The 20,061-nt window shown below is 39.3% G+C and overlaps 1 protein-coding gene across 3 annotated transcripts in view; it reads right to left on the bottom strand.

The window, feature by feature from the left end:
* Positions 1-20,061, bottom strand: part of NDUFAF2 (NADH:ubiquinone oxidoreductase complex assembly factor 2) — a 74,152-nt gene that overhangs the window by 25,072 nt on the left and 29,019 nt on the right. For 2 of the 3 annotated variants that reach the window (XM_087759692.1, XM_087759693.1), the window contains one exon: positions 1,564-1,653. The exons of the other annotated variant lie outside the window; for it this stretch is intronic. In XM_087759692.1, coding sequence (XP_087615818.1) covers positions 1,564-1,653 — 90 coding nt within the window. The remainder of the gene's footprint in view (positions 1-1,563; positions 1,654-20,061) is intronic. 3 annotated transcript variants of the gene reach the window in all.

Raw genomic sequence — 20,061 nt, 5'->3', positions numbered from 1 at the left:
CATGCTTCTCAGTGTTGTGCAGACTGATTGCATGACAGTCACTCAGACCTAAGATGACCAGCAGGGGCTGGAGAACTTTTGAATGAGGAAGCAGACCTTCAGAAAGTTGGATTAGGTAGATAGCCATTCAAGCACCAGATGATTTAGTCAGGACAAGCCTAAGAGGCTGCTGCTCTCATTTAGAAGATGGCTATCTCAGACTGATAAAGAACCAGGAGCAACTAGATTAAGACTTGCCAGCCAACTGTGAGTACTGCGGCAGTAGAAGACAGAAGCTGTTGATACTGTGGTTTCACCATAGTTGGCAAATCCTGCTAATAGGGTTGAAAAACCTTTGAGAAGCTTTCAGGTGTTAATACTAGCCTTAGTTGATCACAAAAAAAAATCATAGGAATCAGTGTAATGACAATGATAAAATGCAAGATGGGAACATGTGATATTTCTCTACTGACTCCATGAAGGGATATAACAGGACCAAAGTCTTCTCTTAGCTCAGTATCATCTCTTTCAGGGGCCAACAGTGAGCACAAAGGAAAGAGAATGAGGTAAAGCAAGTATATTGCAATATTTCCTCAAAACACACTGTAGCCTCCATTAATTTGCAGCTCGCTGACAAATAAAACCACAGTAACGTCTGTGTACGAGAAGGAATTTTCTCCCATGAATTCTTTTAATCACTTTTGAACTCATGCAAACTTCCAGCAAGCAGAATATTCAATGACAAGGAATTCCACAGTTTAACTACATACTGCTTAAAATTTAAGTCTGTTTGCTTTAAACCTACCAGCTTCTGGGAGATGCCTAGATATTATTGTTCTCCCCAAAAAGCATGCTGAACGATGGGTAGACTACTATTTCAGGGATTCCTTGCTTATGCTATAAAGTCCTGGATTTTAAGCCACATTTAACCCCACACTTGGCTCGAGCTGCTACAGCCTCAAGGACCAACATACGCTCCTCTGCTTTCTCTCCTTCTCCAAGGTCTGCACAGCTAACCCTAAGGACCGTCTCTAACCTCCCTGAATTTCTTTCTATGTCCTAAATTTTCAGACAAAATTTTTATCAGTAGCAGTGGAAAAAAAAATGGGTAATTATTAACACGTCCTCCTAACTCCCTACAAGATTGTGCAAGGAAAAGTATAGGAAACTAAATACCACTAAAAAACCCCCACCCCATCACTGTGCCACCAATAATTCAACTGACCTACAAATTAACACTCCAGTGAAGGCATAATTAGGAAGTTTAACACATTTTGTTTTGGTTATTCTATCAGATCCCCCTCAGGCACAAATATTTTCACATTTAGTAGGAGAAAGTCAGAATCATACAGGCTTTATTTACATTTTTATTAAGTACCGATTTCCTAAACATCATTTATCCTATTTGTAAAGGGGTTACTTTAAGAATTTATAATAACTATGCAGTTAAACAAAAGCCTGCTTTACTCAAAATGAAAGATAACAGACAGCCTATTCACATAGTCAGGCTTTCCATTAAAAATATTGAATCTACATTCAGTGGAAAAATTATCTTGACATAGAACCAAAATATTCAGGATTTACCTTCCCATTCTGTTGGAAAGTCACCCATTTCATACTGATATGCTTGACGATTTATTGCTTCTACAAATCTTCTCTCTTGTATAATCTGCCCTATAGCAGAAAAAAGAAAGGCAGTTAAATATATATCTAGACAATATTTAAATTGCTGATTATGTTATTGTTTTGAAAGAACTGTACTTATTCACACAAGTGCAATGATGTCTACAGGGTAAAAATGAAGGATTAAAATACTGAGAAAATGACTACCACCTAGATGTCAATTTGAAATGCTATGTGTTTCAGTAACTTCAACAAAAGCTTGCATGTTCTACAGTTGACGTGGATTATTAATGACAGGTATATTTCAAACCAAGTTATCCACCTTAGTGTATCCCCTTCCCTTTGAGAATGCTTCTCTGAAGAACTGTCGATCAGTTTTCTATCAACTGTTTTTTCCTTCACCTGGATATCTTCCCCACCATTGCTGGTGAGGGATCAGAAACTTGATGCTATTCTCGAGTTAAAAAACAGCACTGGAAGTTCACTGGTTAGCTTTGCAAAGCCATCAGGCCACATGGTTTCCAACCACTAGCAACTGCTCTGTGCATGTGAGCCTTTTCACATATGCTTGCAAACTAAGTATTTTCTATGTTAGAAACCAAAAACCAGTAGGTAACTCTCTGATAGGGAACATCCAGTGTATTGAAAGGGGAGCCAGTGTGGAGAATCTGGATCTACATCCCACCCACAGGTTCTACTAGCCAAAGAGGAAGAATTAAGGTTCAGCTGGTGATGTAGCACACAGCAGACTGACTGTCAGATATCATGCCACTGTACAGAAAAAGAGTATTTTAATTTGCTTTTTAAATTAGCAGATACTGGAAAGAAGTGCAAGTTCCCCATCCCTCACAGGGAAAAAAACCTAACAACATTCCCCAGGCTTTTTCTCCCAGCTTTTTCCCTTCCTGGAAGGCTGAGATGGAGAAATTTGACATTTTGAGGAAACACAAAGAAATATCTGCATAAAATATTTTCTTTCATAATGATGTGATTAATGCAGTTCATTCCTTCAGTATGTGTTCAACAAGTATTTCAGATGAAGTTATTTTAAAAGTGATAGCAGTCAGGAGTTACAATTCACCCATCTCTGGTTAATAGCTAAACTGCATACTATTGTTCATTATTAAGTATTTAATACAGTAAAATAAGAACTTGTATAGAAATTGCAATTCCTTTTCTAAGTACCTTCTTTAGCTTTATAATATTTCTTTTTATTTTTAAGCAATGCAACATTTTCACTGTCTCAGATATGCCATCAGGCAAAGAAAATAGTGTAGCATACTTTCATCTCCAAGATTAGACATTTTTAATCAGTGTTGAAAGATATATGATTCATATTTATTTGTTTTGTAAGTATACAGTTCCCATATGCTGAAGATATTATACTTCATACACTTTCTTTAAAATAATTTCTTTTCAAGAATACCATGGATAATTCAATTTCTCAAACTTTTTATCCTCAAAGCAAAACAAAAATACAGAATTAATTTCTTCCCATACAGAAGATTTCCAGAAAAGCTAACGGCTGATCTAATTAGGTCTGATCCTATACAAGTCTCAGAACTAACACTCTTCTCCATTGCTGGAAAGTCACTAGATTTTACTGTTAGCACAGCACCTTTTAAAAAAATGTCCAGAATTTGAGTCCTGCACAGGTAGAATAGTCTGAGTAAACCGATATAAGCAAAAGTAACGAAGAAGTGTATTTTTCTACCTGCTACCATGACTTGTGATTGATGTTATACCTTTATGCATTCCCCCCAAAAAAGTTTTAAACTAATCTACTTTTAACAAAATACACTTTTTATTCTGTTGCAAGCTTTCATAAGACACATGTAAAAAATTCATTCTCCAGATCCCACAGTCAAATCACATTGTACAGCCAAACTCAGAAAATTATTTCCCGAAGATGTTATTTTGAAGAATCATCACACAGTGGTGCTGGTGGCTTTCAAGCCTCTCTGCATTTGTGATGCACACACAACACTAATTAACTTCAACTGTCTGATTTGCCTTGTCCCCTAGGTTTCTTTTGGCAGACCACCACTGAAAAATAATTTACACAGACTTTGCTATTGAAGATCACACTGAGGCCTCTTTAGATGTAATTAAAACCTTTTACAGTTTAGAGAAGTGTTTTTTCATACTAAAGATATTGACTATTTTGCTTTATAATGATTAATTCATTCCCATGTTTTCAAATAAGTACTGTGGTCTTTGCTAATGCAACTTAAGAAACTTCACTTGTAAGTGTATACATCTGAAGCAAATACAAATAGCAATGTAAGAACTACTATTTACAGTATTAACTTTAAAATTAATCTCATTTTCATGTGAATACGAGATCTTAGAAACATAGAAGGACCATTAATACTTCAAGTTGGGATTATATAAAACACAACATATCCAAAGAGTAACAGCCAATACCTCATAAAACATAAAGCAGATTACTTCAGAAAGAATTTAACAGATGTACAGAATACTCACACAGAATACTCAGATATAACATCATTTACACAAACCACTGAAGTAGCCAAGATTTGCAACTTTGCAGGAGTTACAAGCAGGCAAAATGGCCAAGAAGTCTAAGTAATAGACAGATCTTTCAGCAAGTGATACAGTATTTACACATTTTAGATTTATATACTTTCATACACAACATGTTTTCTCTAAGTCTTTCTGTCCCAGTCTATCTGAAAGTCAATGTGTGATGACTGAAGTGAATTTGTATAAAAGCCTGAAAACAAAAGTGTTTAACAGAAGTTAGGCAGCCTGCTGGCATGAGAAAGGCGTAGCCAAAGCCAGCAAGGAAAATAGTAAGTGAAATGTGAAGGAGTAGTAAATGACTTAATGAATTATGTGCTACATTTCTACAGCCCTATCTATAGACTATGAAGCCTAGAAACTAAGTTATATTTCCACAACAAAAACATGGTTAACTGTAGATATGTGCAGATGTTATAAAATGAATATTTTAATTTTTCCGTTTCTTCTAAGGAAGAGCCCCTCTTCTACTGACAAAACATCCTGGCTATTTCCACTGCAGTCACTAAATCTGATATATCCACATTTGCATTAAGTAAAACCTTCCAGATCAAAATAAAGTTAAATAATGAATAATCCCAAACTTGTGTTGTTCTATAACCAAGTTATTATTCTTCCCATATCAATTTCTTAAAACTATATATACATATATACTATTTTGAAGATCTCCAGCAGTCCTAGCTTGATTTTCACTGTTTACAAAATTGTCATTTGAAAAAGATTTCTCTGTTAACCTCCAAACAAGTTTGTCTAATGTGTGCAGCTAGAACAAACACACATGATCAGTGAGAGGAGAAACGGGACCTTCAATAGGGCATTTGATGTTTTTGGTACCTGAACTGAGCAAAAGCCCTTTCCAGCTATAAAATATCAGTATGTTTTGCAGTCAGCAGATGGAAACGGGATCGCCCTCTCACACACATGCATGCATGGAGCTACCACGTTAAAGCAACAATTCGCAATTCTCATTCAAACTGAATGAATCTCAGATGTTCATGAGAACTCAGGACCAGGACTCTTTTGGCTTGCTGATTTGCACTGTCTGCATGGTAAGAGTCCATGCAAGAAAAACTTTATTAATTACTTAGAGAAAAGAAATTTTTAAAAAATGCACAGACTGAATATGCAGCCTTTGTTAATTTAAGACAAATGGACTACATTTCAGTTGCACAACATTGCTGTACCGTTTATGATGAAACAAGCATTTTTAAAGCATACCTGTTTACTGAACTGGTATGTACTTAGAAGAGATTATATTGGACTTCATTTACTAACAGTGTGCTATTTCATCATCAGTAACACAACATAAACTTTATCGACGAGAAACAAAAGTTTCTAAAAATTTTTCCAGCAGTACCTCACAAAGCTCAACAAAATGGATCCCCCATTTCTTTCCTCTTGTCTGGCAACACCTCAACAAACTGTAGTTTTTGCTAAACATGAAGTGGTACTTAAGCCAGCAAAGCAACTGAACTATCACCAGTTCTTTGCACAAAGCAGGGAAAGAACTACCTCTCTAGAGGCAATAAAAAGTAGATTATTTCTCCATAGGCTACAGGAGGGACCCATCACCTTCAGAGCAAGATACAAAGTTCTCATCTCTACTGGAGGAGATGGGAAAAAAAGTTTGTTGTGAAGAAAGGGAAAAACAACCCTTTTAAAGGTGAATATTAATTTGTGCAAGCCTAGATCTCTCCTTTGCATAGATTTTTAGCTGAGGGACCCTGTTCATTGGTGACCGACTTCATGTTACCTCGTGGTCAGGATTCCAGTGTTTCTGCAATAATAAACTTCACCTTAGGAAAGACATCAGCATTTTACGATAATGCTTTTCTCCCAAAGAATTCTGACTATTTTTTTTAAATTTAGATTTCCATGAAGTTAATTAATTTTTGCTGAGTGACAAATTAGTAAGTTTCAATAGGTCATTATATCTATTCATACAATAAATACAGTAGTCTAAAATAAAATACAAAAGTTTAGTATTTGCACCTAACATCTATCACTTACGCATGTAGTTATATTTTCTCCAATAATTCATACGCTTGAAGTCATCTAAAACTCTTTATGCTTTATAAAATCATATTAGAAACTCATTTCAACTTTTAAGAGCAGCAAGTAAGGCCATAGGCTGCTTTGTTCTATGGTTCTGATTTCCATTAACCTCAAAAGAACCAGGATCAGTGATTTCCAGTTTTACAGTGATGCAGGATCAAGTGATATTAAACTTGGTAAGTGCTGAATCAGCAAGTCCAAAAAAGCTGTAAGTACCAGGCACTCAGGGTCAAAAATCATGCTTTGACAATGCCAGAGCCATAGCCATACCATCCTAGTATTATTTGTTATTTTGTATTAATTGCTGTTCCTACTATCCCACATTGTGTACCAAAAGAATTGTTCCCACCTTGCTCTGATTTTCTACAGCATTTACAGCTAATGTTCAATAAGGTAGAAACAGTTTGCCGTGTTTAATTCACTTGGTTAACAGATTCTGCCAATACAATTCATTAAATATTATTTGTATCCCACTAACAATGGATTTGACACGGTACAAAAAGATTAAGGGTAGGCTCATGTTGCAACAGAACCTGAAGATAGCCAAGCTAGTTTTGAGCGAGTTTACTTACACCCCAGAAAGTCTAGTCACAGCAAATTCAGGGCTTTCATTATTTCTCCCACCTTATCTCTGAGTTTGACAGTCTTCCAGACTTCAGCCCCAGCAGGCAACACTAGCCCAAATTTACTGCAGCGTCTAGTCAATGTACCTTAAAAAAAACTCCCTATAGTCTAAGTAGTTTAAACACAGATGAGATCAGACTTAGGGGTCTGGGTCTCTCGCAGGAGAGTAGGCTTTTTGGTTTGAATTGTCATGAAGTCACCAGAGAAGATGTCAAATTTTAACGTGGAACTTACATGAGGAGAGACTTCTCGCTTTGCCAGACATGTGTCCCAACATCGTATCTTTTGTCAGAAATGGGTATTAACGTAACAGCAGCACATCTGACGCTGTCCCAAAAGACTCTGCTTCTCCTCTGAAATTTCCTTTGACAAGGACTTTTCCCATCTTGATAGGATCCACTGTCAGTTTCTCAGGGGAAGGGATCTGTATATCAACCATCTTCAAAAGCTTCTCTAGGATGGACTGTTGGTCCTCTGGAGAACTTCTCACTCTTGTAAACGTGACCAACATGCGCTTATGGTATGGTTAGCCTGATTTTGTCCCAAATTTTAATCCAGGATGTCAGCTTAACAAATCTGACTCTCAATGCCATCTAGATTCTGCCCTTCTTATAAGCATATGCTAAACAATGAAGTTTTTGCAAACAAGGCTTACTATCCAACTATTTACTAACTAGCAATTGATCTATCACAATGTATATGTACTGGGAAAGCAAACAAAACCCAAGTAAACCTATGTCCATAAGGAAGACCGTACATTATACCTTGAAACAAGAGGCACATTCTTTATTTCCGACAATATTTTTATTTTAATGCAGGAAAATAATTTACATGCATATGTCAGAGGGAAAACTGCTCAATACTGTTCTTGCTGTAGTCATGTATGACTGCAAGGAAATTAAATGCCTTATCCTGATAAATAAAGAAATTTTGCCTATTTTCCACAAAGTAAACAAGAAGGACTTAGAACAGTGCCTTCCAAACAGGCAATAACTCAATTCTGCCCTATTTAACCCCGCCCAACACAAGTAACATTGCAGGGTTACCAGGCCTGTATGGATTCATTCTGATTTCAAACACCAATTTGTATCTTTTGTCTGCTAACCAGAATGACTTTGACACTGTTAGCTTCTTTGTTTCTTGGGATGGAGATAAGCTTATCCCTTAGGCCTCTGAAAAGACAATCCACTTTTACAACAGCTGTCAGACATCTAGAGTGTACAGGCTGCAACTTGATTCCATTTTGCAGTTAAAAACAGTTATACATATTGAAATTTTCCAGTTTGGCACAAATGGCATATTTTTCTCCCTTTTAAATCAAAAAGCCTATGCTTGTGTGGGTTATTAGTCCACGTTAATCACATTTTTGCTTAACCACTCCACAATGCATGTGTCCAGTCACTGATATGTTGAATGTATATACATACATATAGACACATACGTATTTTCTATGACCCATTGCCTAATTGTGCTTTCAGAAGAAAAAAAAAATTACAGTAACATAACATGTAATATAGATAACAGCACTGTTCAAATGAAAGTCCCTCAACCAAACTGATGATACTAAAGACATGGCATAGACCAATGAGACTTTGGAAAAATACCTACACAATCAGCCCAGAAGGACTGGGGTGGGATGGGAGTGGGGAAGGGGAAAAAAAAAAAAAAAGAAGAAAAAAAATATACCTCTGAGTTTAAAAATGCTTTTACGTAGTTAAAATGTGAGTAAGGAGTTAAAAAGAAAACAACACAGGCTTCGGGTTTTACTGTTTTTTAAATGTCCACATATACTTCCTCTCTCCTGCTTGTATGCTATTCTTTTGAAGACTGCTACCTCCCTAGTCTAGGACTCTACCCTGTACATACATGTCAAGAATGACAGACAATTAATATGAAAATTTGTCTGAAAGCTGCCTCTCTGAACAGAAAAAAAATACACACACACGTGGATTATAAGGCTTATACACCAAGCTGTAATTTCTGAAACTGGTGATGGAACGAATATTCTAATAATGATGCAACCAGTAACAGAAGGAAACACCAGGAGGGGTAAACCAATCACACAATGTGCAATGCTAGTAACTATTTCATTATCCATTTTGATAAGGTGATCTACAACAGTAGACCTCACTGAAATCAGGTATTTTCTCCATACACTGCTCCCTCCATTCAGTTTATTAAGACCAATCATATAGTACCATATCATTGTTAGTAAGGTTACCTTTACAGAAAAAGCTTAGTACATTTTAGAACCAAGTCCTTTAAGGTGATCTTCAGAATGTTTCTCAATTCAAACTTTAAGCAAAAGTTAGCAGGAATAGTGTCCCAGAAGTAAGTTTAAATTAATGACTGGAAAATAAAGAAATTCAAAACACTAACATGCAGGTGTCCTACTTCCTCTTTCAAACTAGTGTCTTTAAATTACAAACCATATTTCTGTCTGACTGCTCCGACTGCCAAAAGTTTAACAACTTCTAGCTGGATTATGGTCAACTGTATTTAAATATCTCTTAACTGTTTGCTTAAGTATAAATAAGTATTTTTTCTAAATTAAAACAACTTTTGCTACGGAAAGCTCAAGTTTTCAAAAAACTTTACAATAAATGTTTTATTTAAATAATATACTTCTGTTTTACAAACATTATCAAAAAGTCTAGAGAATGTTCTAGCAAATCATTAATGGAAGATGCCACTTTTTACTTTGGTCTTGTCAGGAGGAAATCTGCAAAGAACAATCTGATATTTTTATGATAAATAAAGCCAAAACACAGACACACAGAAGTCAATGAGTTTTCTATTGAGTTTAAGAGTATCAAGCCACAGCCAGAAATACAAAGTATAAAATATTTGTTCTTAAAAAAAAAAAAAAAAAAGGCACTGTTCAGATCACTCGGAGAGAAACTTTTGCAAGCTTGCAAAATATTCAGTGCAAACCATGCGCTGTGTGTGCCAGCATCACTTTACCCATCTCTGAATGGAATCACCTCAGAGATGAAAAGTCTGAAAATACATATACATGCATACACACGTATATATAAATGCATCAAGAACGTAACACAACCATTTAGAGGCTAGCAGAAAATAATGTTTGTGGTATACAGCCAGATATGAAGACAAGCTTAGTAAAACATCTGATTAAAATATTTGCATGTGGAAGGAGAAAAGCTTTTCTTGTCACCAGTGCTGCAGTTAGATTTCACAGAGTAATTCTGATACACTCTTTCCATTGTTGTTGAATATTGCTTTGAAATCCTTCTGCACGGCAATAGTGAACCCAACCCAAGATGGCCCCAAAATATAGTCTTTGGGCTGAGGGGGCTCTAAGTTTTTAGTAGGCCAGAAGATGCTTTTTCAGTATAAATCTATAAAAAACATCTTGTGGGGTCTGGGTTAACATCTAGGTACCAATCCAAAGATGTGGCACCAGTTCCTTTAGATGCATCTAAACTAACGTATGAGGTGTTAGTTCACTGGATCTGGTGTGGCACGAATCATTTGATTAAAATACTGCTATTGCTGACATTGACTGCTGGGTTGAGTTTGTTCATTGTTTACATGTTCCATGTCTACCAAATTCTGACAAATGCTTTTATTTTAGAAATCTCTTCTGTCATTGTTCTTGAGGATACCGATGCCATCACTGTTCCTGAGGATAGGGGTATCATTACAGATACTATGCCAATACCTTAGAAATCTAGGCCATGGACAAGGATCAAAACATACTGTTTGCTGTCTCTGATATCCTGTGCTGCTGGAAAAAAAACCCAACAAACAACCCCCCCCCCCCCAAACCCCACACTATTCTCAAAGAAGGGTAGTTAATTAGCAGCAAGAAAGATACAACCTCTCTCTCTGATAAACAGTATTTTATCAGTGAGTTTAGGGCTAAAGAGATTATAAAACAAATGAGGATATTCATTTTGAGACACAACAAATTCCTTCCAAGCAGCAAGATTAAATCTAGCCTTAAATATAATAGAAGACAAGGAAACCACGGAGTTCTCTGGATCCAAATGTTCTACAGTATCTTCTCTACAGCCAAACAAGCAAACGAATGATAACCCCCCCTCACCACTCCCCATAAAAATCCCCAAACCCTCAGCTCTAGCTAAAGACAGAGAGTAAAACAAGGCTCAAATTCACTGCATTGTAAAAGTTATAACTGGGTAAGCAGACAAATGCATACAAACTAAAGTATATCTACAATATGCAAACAGAATGTAACACTCCATGCCACACTCGGAGTAGGAAGCAAAAATTAAAAATATGTATTTTACACCGAGCAGGAAGATAACAGGAAGGCAGGATCTGAAGTCTGAATAACTGTATTAAATACTTGGTACAGCTATTCCACATTAAAGGGTTATCAAGCACTGGACCAGGCTGCCCAGGGAAGTGGTTGAGTCCCCATCCCTGGAGGTATTTAAAAGATGGGTAGATGTGGCGCTTAGGGACATGGTTTAGCAGTGGACTTGGCAGTGCTAGGTTAACCGTTGGACTTGATGCTCTTAAAGATTGTTTCCACCTAAACAATTCTATGATTATTTCACAGGAAGATTAGCAATCAGTGTGTATACACTGATTCAGTAGGGCTCATATATATTGAGAAATATTTTAGTGTCACAAAGACCAAAAAAAGCAATTATTACAATTAATCCATTTTCAGTATGTCATTCTTAAAGAAATGGTCAAGAGCTATATATAGTACCAATATCTCTCCTAGTAAAATTCTCTGGACAAGTCTCAAAGTTGTTTTCATTCACACCTAATTATCAGGCAGCTGATGATTAAGAGGATGGTTTCAGAGTTTCTACACATGCAAATGCTCTCTGACAAACTGGTAGTTGTTACTGGAACTCTGACTCTACTGTTGAAAAGCTACGAACCAGCCTTGAAAACCTCATACATGCAACACTTCTGTTAATGAGGCCACAGAGAAGTGAAAGAGAGAAAAAAAGATACAACCATTAATCAGTGACAGATTAGGTCTTTTTTTTTTTTTTTGTTATTTCGAAAATGAACTAGTATTTTATTTGATCTTTTATAAAGTACCAAAATAGTTGTATGACATAATATTTAATGCATTTCCTAAAAAATTTAAGAGGCATCCTGAAAACATGACTCAATTCTCAGTGAGAAATGATCACTTCATAACTCGCTATCTGATAAACTAGTGTGCAGGCAGAGCAAGATAAATGGCAGAGGCTCCAACTACATATCCTTAGTTTAGGTGATTACAGATCAAAACTGCACCTTATTAAGGTTTTATAATTCATATTCCTCTAACAATTAAACACATATTATCTTTTTAGCAGTATTATTTACAGTAAAAGCAATGGGAGGTAATATTGAACTTACTAAAAATACCCTACTTCAGCCTGATAGCCCTCTAGGGAAGAAGTCTGCTTTGACACTCATTGCAGATCTTACCCATTATATGATACCTGACCAACCTAGTGGTCTTCTATGATGGAGTGACTACATCAGTGGACAAGGGAAGAGCTACAGATGTCATCCGTCTGGGCTTCTGTAAGGCCTTTGACATGGTCCCTCACAATATCCTCCTCTCTAAATTGGAAGGATATGGATTTGATGGGTGGATTGGTTGGTGGATAAGGAATTGGCTGGATGGTCGCATCCAGAGGGTAATGGTCAATGGCTCAGTGTCCAGATGGAGAACAGTGACGAGTGGTGTCCCTCAGGGGTCCGTACTGCGACCAGTACTGTTTAATATCTTCATCAATGACATAGACAGCAGGATCGAGTGCACCCTCAGCAAGTTTGCAGGTGACAGCAAGCTGAGTGGTGCAGTCGACACGCCTGAGGGATGGGATGCCATCCAGAGGGATCCAGACAGGCTGGAGAGGTGGGCCTGCATGAACCTCATGAAGTTCAATGAGGACAAGTGCAAGGTCCTGCACCTGGGTTGGGGTAATCCCCGGTATCAATACAGGCTGGGGGATGAAAGGATTGAGACCAGCCCTGAGGAGAAGGGCTTGGGGGTGTTGGTGGATGAAAAGCTGGATGTGAGCCAGCAATGTGATCTCACAGCCCAGAAAGCAAACTGCATCCTGGGCTGCATCAAAAGAAGCGTGGCTAGCAGGTCGAGGGAGGTGATTCTGCCCCTTTACTCTGCTCCGGTGAGACCCCACCTGGAGCACTGCGTCCAGCTCTGGGGTCCTCAGCACAGGAAGGATGTAGACCTGTTGAAGAGGGTCCAGAGGAGGGCCACAAAAATGACCAGAGGGATGGAGCACCTCTCCTGTGAGGAAAGGCTGAGTGAGTTGGGGTTATTCAGCCTGGAGAAGAGAAGGCTGCGGGGTGACCTTGTTGCAGCCTTTCAGTACTTAAAGGGGGATTATAAGAAAGATGGAGAGGGAGTTTTTAGCAGGGCGAGTAGCGATAAGACAAGGGGTAATGGTTTTAAACTAAAAGAGGGAAGATTCAGACTGGATATAAGGAAGAAATTTTTTACAATGAGGGTAGTGAAACACTGGAACGGGTTGCCCAGAGAGGTGGTAGATGCCCCATCCCTGGAAACATTCAAGGCCAGGTTGGACATGGCTCTGAGCAACCTGGTGTAGTTGAAGATGTCCCTGCCAATTGCAGGAGGGATGGACTAGGTGACCTTTAAAGGTCCCTTCCATCCCAAAGCATTCTATGATTCTATGATAAGTATGTGAGAACTGTCCTCTACCTGAATTGCACAGATTCATGTTTTCTATATGTAAAGACAAAACTAATTTAAACACACTCATTTCTGGGGGTCAATTTCTTATTCTTCTCTGTATACAATTTGCCATTTTGCCTTTTTTTTTTTTTTAAATCTTTTGTCATTGTAGGATATTCAAGCTAGTCAGAAGGGATACTACAACCATATTTCTCTAACACTAAATAGTTTATTCCAATAAAATTAGAATGCTATGAACAATTATCTGCCTGGACTTGAACAAAGCATTTGATGCTATCCCTCACGACATTCTTGTCTCTAAATTGGAGACATGGATTTGACAGATGGACAGCTCGGTGGATGAGGAATTGGCTGGATGGTCGCACTCAAAGAGTTACAGTCAACAGCTCGATGACCAAGTGGAGACCAGTGAGGAGTGGCATTCCTCAGGGGTTGGTATTAGGACCGGCGCTGTTTAACATCTTTGTTGGCAACATGGGCAGTGGGATTGAGCACACCCTCAGCAAGTTTGCCGACGACACCAAGCTGTGTGGTGCAGCCAACACGCTGGAGGGAAGGGGTGCCATCCATCCAGGGGAATCTTGACAGGCTTGAGAGGTGGGCCTGTGCGAACGTCATGAAGTTCAACAAGGCCAGGTGCAAGGTCCTGCATGTGGGTTGAGGCAATCCCAAGCCCAAATACAGGCTGGGCAGAGAATAGATTAAGAGCAGCCCTGAGGAGAAGGACTTGGGGGTGTTGGTTGTTGAAAAACTCAACGTGATCCAGCAATCTGCGCTTGCAGCCCAGAGAGCCAACTGTGTCCTGGGCTGCATCAAAAGAAGGGTGGCCAGCAGATCGAGGGAGGTGATTCTGCCCCTCTACTCCACTCTGGTGAGACCCCACCTGGAGTACTGCGTCCAGCTCTGGGGCCCCCAACATAAGAATGACATGGACCTGTTGGAGAGGGTCCAGAAGAGGGCCACAAATATGACCAGAGGGATGGAACACCTCTCCTAAGAAGACAGGCTGAGGGAGTTGGGGTCGTTCAGCCTGCAGAAGAGAAGGCTCTGGGGAGAACTTATAGCAGCCTTCCAGTACCTGAAGGGGGCCTACAAGAAAGCTGGAGAGGGACCTTTTTACAACGGCATGTAGTGATAGTACAAGGGGTAATGGTTTTAAACTGAAAGAGAGTAGATTTAGATTAGATATAAAGAAGAAATTCTTCACTATTAGGGTGGTGAGGCACTGGAACAGGTTGCCCAGAGAAGTTGTGGATGTCCCATCCCTCGAAGTGTTCAAGGCCAGGTTGGATGGGGCTTTGAGCAACCTGGTCTAGTGGAAAGTATCCCTGCTGATGGCAGAGGGGGTGGAACTAGATGATCTTCAAGGTCCCTTCTACCCCAAACCAGTCTATGATTCTGTGATTCTATGAATTATGAGCTGCTGAGCAGTCAATGTGTATTCACCTACATCTGTATCATAAATATATGAAAAAAGGCATTCTGTTGTTCTGTATTTTCTTTTTAGGAGCAAAAAATTCAATAATCTGAAAACACTGAACCTGTAGCTCCTGAGGGGTCAGAGTCCATGGCTTTTATATATGTTCACACAAACCTTATGTTTTGAAAGCCTGCTGTATCTGAGACTCTGGCAGTTAACTCAAGTAAAAACACCTTTTATTTTTGTCCAGGAAGCAAGTTCCTTTAGTGGCCAGAGATTAAGAACTCTCTGCTAAATGCCCATTGTTATTCTAGTGTCTGAGCTCTCCTCATCTGGCAGCAGGATGCACCAACACCAGTTCCTGTTCCCTACTCACTGGAAAGCCTTGTGCCTTCTAACTCATCAAAGGAGCACAAAGCCCAACAGATACTGCACTTTTATAAAGAACCACCGTTTTGTAAATGAATCTGCAATAAGCTTACTAGAAATATGCAACATTATATTCTTTTTGCAACAAAAGTGTAAATGATACTAGTACAAATGCCACTTCCTTGGACAGCTGATGGATGCTCGGTGCTCTGGCATGTGGAAGCTTTCTCCCAACTGTTCTTTTGGTTTGTTTTGGTCTATCAGATTCAAGAAACAGTTTTCTACCAATTACTGTCAAAATGTGAATAAATCCAGGAATGAAGTACTGAATATTTTCTGTAAATGTATGAAAAACAGCTTAAAATGGGGATTTAGCATGTACAAAGCGAATTTAGCAAGCAGATAGAAAGTGTACAATAACTTGTCCTCTATAAATAAAAACATAATGCAGGGAGATAAACAAAAAGGCAGTCATGCAGGGAAGAGAAATGGGCAAATGACAGCAAGGGTATGAAATGAAAAGAAAGTTACAGCTGTGGAGAACATCAATTAAGCAATATGACCCAACACAGCAGTGTTACAGTCTGTTTTGGATGATTAATTATATTTCAATTATAAATCATTTGCAAATGCTCATTTACCATCTCCATTTTTTCCAGAATGAATGGAATTACAGCTAGCTGCACACACACTCTCAAGGAGCTAATGCTATTTCTGTTTTTTAGTAAGTTTTAATAAACTGTACAAAAGGATTACAGGTTTGAGATTTGGAAAGAAAATTCAGTCTTATACAAGGTCTGAACACAATTACAGCTAATACTGTGCATAGCACTTGAAGGATTAAAGAATACTAGTACTGCTAATTTATTGTGTTTGCTATTCATTGCAGAGTATAGGGGAGAATGCTCATGTATTTCAGCCACAGTCAACACAAGAGGGCAACTTCTGAAGAAAAGGAACGTTAGGTAAAGTAGCTTGTCCTTTGAGATATAATATCCATTTCACATATATGCATATCCTACAAACATTTCTTTTAAACAGCATTAGAAATTATTCTTTATCCTACAATTTATATGCTACTCTTTTTATCATACAAATTACAAAATTATCCTTTGAAGCTGCACTTGCGCTATTCCTACACTCCAAGACAGAGCATTTTAAGAACATAAGAGATGTATGTATATAAACCCCATGTAGTCCTTTCGCTACCAGAAGTCTCACAAATACAGACTCAGATGAAAAAGCGGGATGCAGATACATCAATATAACACAACAAATAAGATCCTACTGTAGTTAAGTTGCTTGTTCTCACCTATAAAGCAATTACACAAAAACTCTTGCAAAGTTCACATCTGAGCAAGATGTGAACAGAGGTCCTAATATTTCAGATGCTGAAGGTGGAGGTCGTCCCCCTCTACATGTGCCAATGTGGCTCTGAAGTTGGTGGTGTGGTGGGAAATCTGAGTAGAACAAGACTGAGCTCCTGACCCCCTCTGCATATGTCACAGTCAACTAGGGAGACACGCTGAATGTGTATATTCTGTTCAAAAAAGCCTCTCAGTTCATCCAGCAGGTGAAATGCTACTCTTAATGGGTTAAAATATGGCTTTGGGAAGAAAACAAGAAATACTGTTGTGAAAGCTCAAAGTTTAAGGAAAAAGGAGGGAGGGGGGCACGGGGAATATCAGAGAACAGGGCCTAAACATGATGCGGTCCTCACAGAACACCATCTGTGGGGCCCCGGCAGTCCGTCTTGCATTTCACTGACATGTTTAGCCGGGCTGATGACCACCAAAACACCTTTCAAAGGCGGGCTGATAAAGCGGACAGGTTAGTGTGGATTCAGAGGGACAGCCCACTAGGAAAGACAAGGCCTGACAGGGATCTCAGGAAAGAGCAAGAGCTCTTCCTTGGGAGAAGAGGACGCAACTTTAATACAACAGGACAAGTGACTACAGCTTGACCCTGAACATGAAAATGCCTTGCAGGGACGTCTGCTAAGTGTAGCCTACTACAGTAAAGAGAAACACTGTACAGCTTTCAAGGAAATAAAATACCTAACGAAGACTGAAATAAATGTAGAGAATGGTAGAGTCTGCCAGGGCTGCCAAAAGAGTAAACAGTTTCTATTTCACGACGCAGCTGTGTCTAACAGGAAGTTTTGTAATTTTATAAATAACCTCATGGCAAAGATATGTCTTGTGAGATGAGGCAGTCAGGATTGACACAACCAGGTAAAGTGGCAACAGGGACTCCTTCCCCTCAGCTCTCGGACAAAGCAACCTAAAGAGCTGTGAAGGCATAGACACCAACATGACAAATGATCTTATTCCGAGGTGTCCGAGTGTGCACACAGGGCCACTGCTGCTGTCACTGCTGAGAACACAACCACGGGCCTGAAGGGCTGAAGAGCAGGATCTTGCAACCGTCTTTTGCATCCAGATATTTTATTCATGTTTTATATAAAACAATACTGAAGTTTCTGTTTGAAAATGCAGACCTTTCACTTGGATTGAGATTTAAACAATTCTAAAGATTCACATTTGAGCTGAAACAAAAACTGGTATTGGAACAAAACAACTAACATGAACATTGCCTGACCTGGGAAAGAAGAGCATACATTGAACTGAGAGCTCAAACTGCCAGGACAAAAATTTCCAGTGCTTAAAAATACCAGTATTATGTAGCACATAGATATTGCAGCAGTGAGTTCAAATAAAAGTATGTTATCATCACTTATTTTCAACTTGAAGTTTAATTTTTTACTCAGATAAACTAACTGAAGTTGAATACCTTAACCCATAAGCAACTCATGTCTTACTTTCACTATAAGACAGAAAAAGTATTATTGGAGAGACCTTAAAGACAACTCCATAACTATATTATTATGATAGGGGTATACCTCTTGAATACAAAACTGCCATCTCAGTTCTAAAAAACAGAGGAAATGCCCCATTCTTTGTGATTTATAGTAACTATTATAATAGCATTTGACCCTCAGGATCTTTAAGAAGCAGCTGGGTAGACAGTTAACAGGCCAAAAAACTCCCCACAATTTTACTGTTGTATCCTAATTTGTTTAAAATGTAGGATGGCTGAAAGGGGGATGCTTAAAATGAGATATCTAAAAAAGGGTGTACACTAGTTTAGAAACAACTTTCTAAACATATTTCTGACTCACTACTTTGACACTTGACATATGAGTGCAATAAGATTTTTTTTTTATGTTCATCAATGTATTTTGATTTATGTTCAAGTTCGCTTATATTTGCAATAAATTTCTGGCATGCTTTTTCACATATCTATTATACACATATGTTACATATATTACTCAATATTTATTAAAAAGGTATTGAAGTAAAAAATAGGAAATAGATTGCAAGCATAATTAGTAATACACTTCCCAAAAGAATTAGAAGAATGCTATACTAATGCTTATAGGAGCTTAATTATTGTTGTTGTTCAGGTTACTATCATAGAATCATTACAGTTGGAAAAGACCCTTAAGATCATCGAGTCCAACCGTCAACCTATCACTGCCAAGTCCATCAATATACATGTCCTCAAGCACCACATCTATCCGTTCTTTAAATACCTCCAGGGATGGAGACTCAACCACTTCCCTGGGCAGCCTGGTCCAATGCCTGACTACCCTTTCACTGAAGAAGTTTTTCCTAACATCTAACCTAATCCTCCCCTGGCGCAGCTTGAGGCTGTTTCCTCGCGTCCTATCACTCATTACTTGGGAGAAGAGACCGACCCCCACCTCGCTACAACCTCCTTTCAGGTAGTTGTAGAGAGCAATAAGGTCTCCCCTCAGCTTCCTCTTCTCCAAACTAAAAAACCCCAGATCCCTCAGCCACTCCTCATAAGACTTGGGCTCTAGACCCTTCACCAACTTCGTTGCCCTTCTCTGGACACGCTCCAGCACCTCGATGTCCTTCTTGGAGTGAGGGGCCCAAAACTGAACACAGTACTCGAGGTCCGGCCTCACCAGTGCTGAGTACAGGGGCACTATCACCTCCCTGGTCCTGCTGGCCACACTATTCCTGATACAGTCCAGGATGCCATTGGCCCTCTTGGCCACCTGGGCACACTGCTGGCTCATGTTCAGGCGGCTGTCAGCCAACACCCCCAGGTCCTTTTCCACCAGGCAGCTCTCCAGCCACTCCTCCCCAAGCCTGTAGCATTTCATGGGGTTGTTGTGACCCAAGTGCAGGACCCGGCACTTAGCCTTGTTGAATCTCATGCAGTTGGCCCCAGCCCATCGGTCCAGCCTGTCCAGGTCCCTCTGTAGGGCCTTCCTGCCCTCCAGCAGATCAACACTTCCACCCAACTTGGTGTCATCTGCAAACTTACTGAGGGTGCACTCGATCCCCTCATCCAGATCATCAATGAAGATATTGAACAGGACCGGCCCCAACACTGAGCCCTGGGGAACGCCACTCGTGACCGGCCACCAACTGGATTTGCCTCCATTCACCACCACTCTCTGGGCTCAGCCGTCCAGCCAGTTTTTAACCCAGTGTAGAGTGCACCCATCCAAGCCGTGTGCAGCCAGCTTCTCCAGGAGAATGCTATGGGAAACAGTGTCAAAGGCCTTACTAAAGTCCAAGTAGACAACATCCACAGCCTTCCCCTCACCCACTAAGTGGGTCACCTTGTCATAGAAGGAGACCAGGTTAGTGAAACAGGATCTGCCTTTCATAAACCCACGCTGGCTGGGCCTGATCCCTCGGTTGTCCCGCATGTGCTG

This window comes from Nipponia nippon, unplaced genomic scaffold (genome assembly GCF_047370975.1).
Source record: "Nipponia nippon isolate SJK-2023a ecotype South Korea unplaced genomic scaffold, ASM4737097v1 scaffold_20, whole genome shotgun sequence".
Classification (NCBI taxonomy): Eukaryota; Metazoa; Chordata; class Aves; order Pelecaniformes; family Threskiornithidae; genus Nipponia; species Nipponia nippon.
Note: the sequence above shows the minus strand (reverse complement) of the source record. Positions and strands in the feature narration are given on the sequence as shown.